The sequence below is a fragment of the Sinocyclocheilus anshuiensis genome, unplaced genomic scaffold (genome assembly GCF_001515605.1).
Source record: "Sinocyclocheilus anshuiensis isolate Anshui unplaced genomic scaffold, SAMN03320099.WGS_v1.1 scaffold392, whole genome shotgun sequence".
In the NCBI taxonomy this organism is placed as follows: Eukaryota; Metazoa; Chordata; class Actinopteri; order Cypriniformes; family Cyprinidae; genus Sinocyclocheilus; species Sinocyclocheilus anshuiensis.
The window spans coordinates 161,624-165,798 of record NW_015557091.1 but is presented as its reverse complement, the minus strand read 5'-3'; the positions used below and the strand labels follow the sequence as shown (position 1 = coordinate 165,798).

General features: G+C 33.2%; 1 protein-coding gene across 2 annotated transcripts in view; it reads left to right on the top strand.

Annotated features, from left to right (window-relative positions):
- The window catches only part of LOC107677277 (calpain-15-like), a 30,851-nt gene that overhangs the window by 16,821 nt on the left and 9,855 nt on the right, over positions 1-4,175 (top strand). For both annotated transcript variants that reach the window (XM_016472125.1, XM_016472124.1), the window contains 3 exons: positions 516-724; positions 1,788-1,971; positions 2,888-3,111. In XM_016472125.1, the coding sequence (XP_016327611.1) occupies positions 516-724; positions 1,788-1,971; positions 2,888-3,111 (617 nt within the window). The remainder of the gene's footprint in view (positions 1-515; positions 725-1,787; positions 1,972-2,887; positions 3,112-4,175) is intronic.

Here is a 4,175-nt window from a genome sequence, read left to right as displayed (position 1 = left end):
TATATATATATATATATATATATATATATATATATGGATGGCAAATGAGATCTATATAAATGTTAAAAAATTAATTATTAAAAATATTATAGTAAAATTGCAATTCATTTTATATATACGTTATTTCTTGATGGAAAATGACATATTAAGTGATGAAAAACGAGATCTACATAAATGAAAATATTTAGTAAAAATATTGTATAAGACTGTAGATAATTTTATATTATATACATATTTAATGATGACAAATGATATAAATGTAACAAACAAATGAAATCCACTGTATTTATTACAATGCTATATTAAAATTGTAATTAATTTTATATTATATACATTTTAATGAAAGCAAATGAGATCTACATATTTTTTTAATTAAGACTTATTTTACAGCATATTTATTAAAAAATATATTACACATTTTCAAAGTTTATATGTTATAAACGTATTATTTAATAATGGCAAATGCTGGTTTATTTGTGTGCGATGATCTTACTGAATTCTTGTGTTTGTTGTAGAACGCGGTGAACTTCGTGGATGACAGTTTCCCCCCCGGTCCACATTCGGTTGGGTTCCCCGAGAACGACAGCGTCCAGCAGCGAATCAAAAAGTGGCTCCGCCCTCACGAGATTAACTGCAATAACTTTAAGGATCGTGGCGTGAAGTGGTCCGTGTTCAGGACGCCCCGCCCCTCTGACATACTGCAAGGCCTTCTGGGAAATTGCTGGTAAGAGAAGCACGTCTCTCTATGGTTGAGTTTTCGAGTGGAGTGCTAGTTTACTGCTTACAGCTCAGTATACAGTGTAACAGTATGTGTTATGCACAGTGTTGGGTGTAACGCATTACAAATAACACGAGATTACTTTTTCAAGTTACTAGTAGGGCCTTTACAGTTGCCAAAAACGCAACTTGTGAGTTTTTTGTTATAAAAAATAAATAAGCTTTTTATGGAGTACCGCAATATTGTAATGGATTTCATTTAAAAGTAACTTTCCCCAACACTGATTATGTATTTAAAGGGATAGTTCACCCAAAAATGAAAATGTCGTCATTAATTACTCACCCTCATGTCGTTCCAAACCCGTAAGACCTTCGTTCATCTTCGGAACACAAATTAAGATATTTTTGATGGAATCTAAGGGCTCTCTGACCCTCCCATAGAGAGCAAGGTAACTACCACGATCAAGGTCCAGAAACATAGCAAGGACATCTGTAAAATAATCCATGTGACATCAGGGGTTCAACCGTAATTTTACAAAGCTACAAAGCGTAAACGACGTATCCGCGTGGCGCAGCTGACACAAAACAGCATACGCAATTTACGTTCAGTGGATACTGCGCTAGGGTGATGCGGAGGAGACGAATTGTTGAATCAAGTCGTTATTTTTTTTTCTTTTGCGCACAAAAAGTTTTCTCGTAGCTTTGTAAAATTACGGTTGAACCCCTGATGTCACATGGATTATTTTACAGATGTCCTTGCTATGTTTCTGGACCTTGATCGTGGTAGTTACCTTGCGGTCTATGGGAGGGTCAGAGAGCCCTCAGATTCCATCATTAATTTGTGTTCCGAAGATGAACGAAGGTCTTACGGGTTTGGAACGACATGAGGGTGAGTAATTAATGACAAAATTTTCATTTTTGGGTGATCTATCCCTTTAAACACTATTTTTTGTCACATGACCTCAAGTGGCGTCCAGTTTAGCTGTTTTGCTGCGCTCAGAATCATTTCAGCCCAGTGTAGTTTAGTGATGTAGGAGTGAAATGTTGGTGCTGTGTCGCTTGTTTCACAGGTTTTTAAGCGCTCTCGCGGTCCTAGCAGAGCGGCCCGAGTTGGTGGAGCGTGTAATGATCACCAGAACCATATGCCAGGAGGGAGCGTATCAGGTGCGGCTCTGTAAGGACGGGACGTGGACAACGGTTCTGGTGGACGACATGCTGCCCTGCGACGAATACGGATTTCTGCTCTTCTCACAGGTTTTCGTTGCTGTGCTTGAGTTTGTTTGTTAGGACTGATTTTACAAGCTTACAAGCTTGCAATTAATAGACTGATCATGATGATTTGAAATAACTGCGATCACTACGATCAGTGAGCAGTTTCAAATATTGTCATCCAATGTAAATAATTGCACATTTTTACCTACATGACAACCAGAGGGAGTGATAAATTAATTGAAGTTAATTGTAACAGCAAATAGTTTGGATACATACATATTGTTTATTGATCACAAATCAAATCTACATTTATCTGAAAAGCAAATTAAAGACATATTTTACACCATATTTATTAAATATATATTTAAATTGTAATTAATTTTATATTATATACATATTTAATGATGGCCAATGAGTTTTTTTAATGAAAACTTATTAAAAGTAAATTAAACTTTAATGAAGTTAAATAAAGAATTGCAAATTTTTACCTACTAAACAATATCTAATGTAGTGATGAATTAATAAAAAAGTAAATTGAAAACAGTTCTGGAAATTATTGAAAAAGTTAGTGAAAAGTATTTTTAAAGAGTATTTAAGAAGTAAGTGAAAAGTGTTTTAAACGTTGTAAAGATTTGAATGTTTTAATTGATATTACTACATTTAACTGTATAAATGTTAATATATTTTAAATATATTTTAGTAATCACATTTTATATACTATTATTAGCATTAAAATGTTATTGTTATGATTAAATATATTGAATGTAATTATATTAAATAAAACAGTTTAAATATTTTTGGCTTTTTATTATAAAGTAGCGTATGAAAAAAATGTTAAAGATTCTAAATTGTATTTTTGGAAATGATACTTTTGCTGCAAACATTACTTCCCGCTAAGGGCTTGTATTAATATTTTTTGAATCCCTCTCTCTTTTTTCGGTGTTTTTCTCTTTGACAGGCTCAGCGGAGGCAGCTGTGGGTTGCGCTGATAGAAAAGGCTCTTGCGAAGCTGCACGGGTCGTATTTTGCGCTGCAGGCCGGTCGTGCCATTGAGGGTTTGGCGACGCTCACTGGCGCCCCCTGTGAAAGTCTGATGCTGCAGGTCAGCTCAACCAACCCACGGGAAGAGCCGATCGACACGGACCTCATATGGGCCAAAATGCTCAGCTCCAAAGAGGCCGGGTACGGCGACACACACTCCAGATTATTCAATTAATTGTCCTGTAATTTGAGCCCTGAAATGTATTCACTGTGCTCTGGACTCGCTAATTTCAAGGCACATTATAAGAAGACAAGGTGTCTTTTGTCCTTTATAATGAAGGAAAAAAGACAATAAATTAATTTAAAAAATAATAAATACAAATTAGATGGTGTCTTACAAAGTATTCTAGGCTACTTGGCAATTACAGGACAATTAATGTCCACATACTAGTAGGGGTGCTCCGATTGATCGGCTACTGATCGCTATCGGCTGATAATTGCTTTGGGGAGTTTGATGAACATCTGTAAAAATCCTGATTGGAGCATCACTATAAATAATTCTACATGATAAAAAGAAGGCTTCAAAAAGATCGGTATCGTATCGGTGATCGTATCGATAGATACTGCTTCCTGTGATCGGCAAACGGTGATCGGCTCCAAAAATCCTGATCAGAACATCCTTACTAGCATTAGTTATACATACAGTATCAGCTGAATAACGCAAATTATATTGCTAATGATTGATAATTATATTATTTGTAAACATGATGTCTATAATCATTATTGTAGAATTTACAATAAATATTATATCTAAAAGACACATTGTTGGATATTTTCAGCCATTATTTAAAAGTTGCTGTAATCATTTTATATAAAGTAATTGCTATATTTAAACTAATATAACCTGTTTCAACTAAAATATTTGTTTATTTATTTTCTATCTGTCTGTTTATTTGTGATTCTGGTGTGTTATGTTCTGTTTTATTATTTGTTTATTAAACTAAAAATGTAAATTTAAATTTCCAAAAAATCAAATATTCAAAAAATAATATAAAATGAAACGCATAAAAAATTATGAATATACAAGATTAAAATGTTGAATTTTGAATTATCTGTGCTATGAAGTGTTATTTTTTAATTTGAATATTCATATGGTATTTATATAACAGGATATATACAGTATGTATTATTGTTAACTAAAAATCATTAAAAAAAAAGTTTTACTTTAAATAAAAAAAAAACTTTAACTGAGATAAAATAGTTTA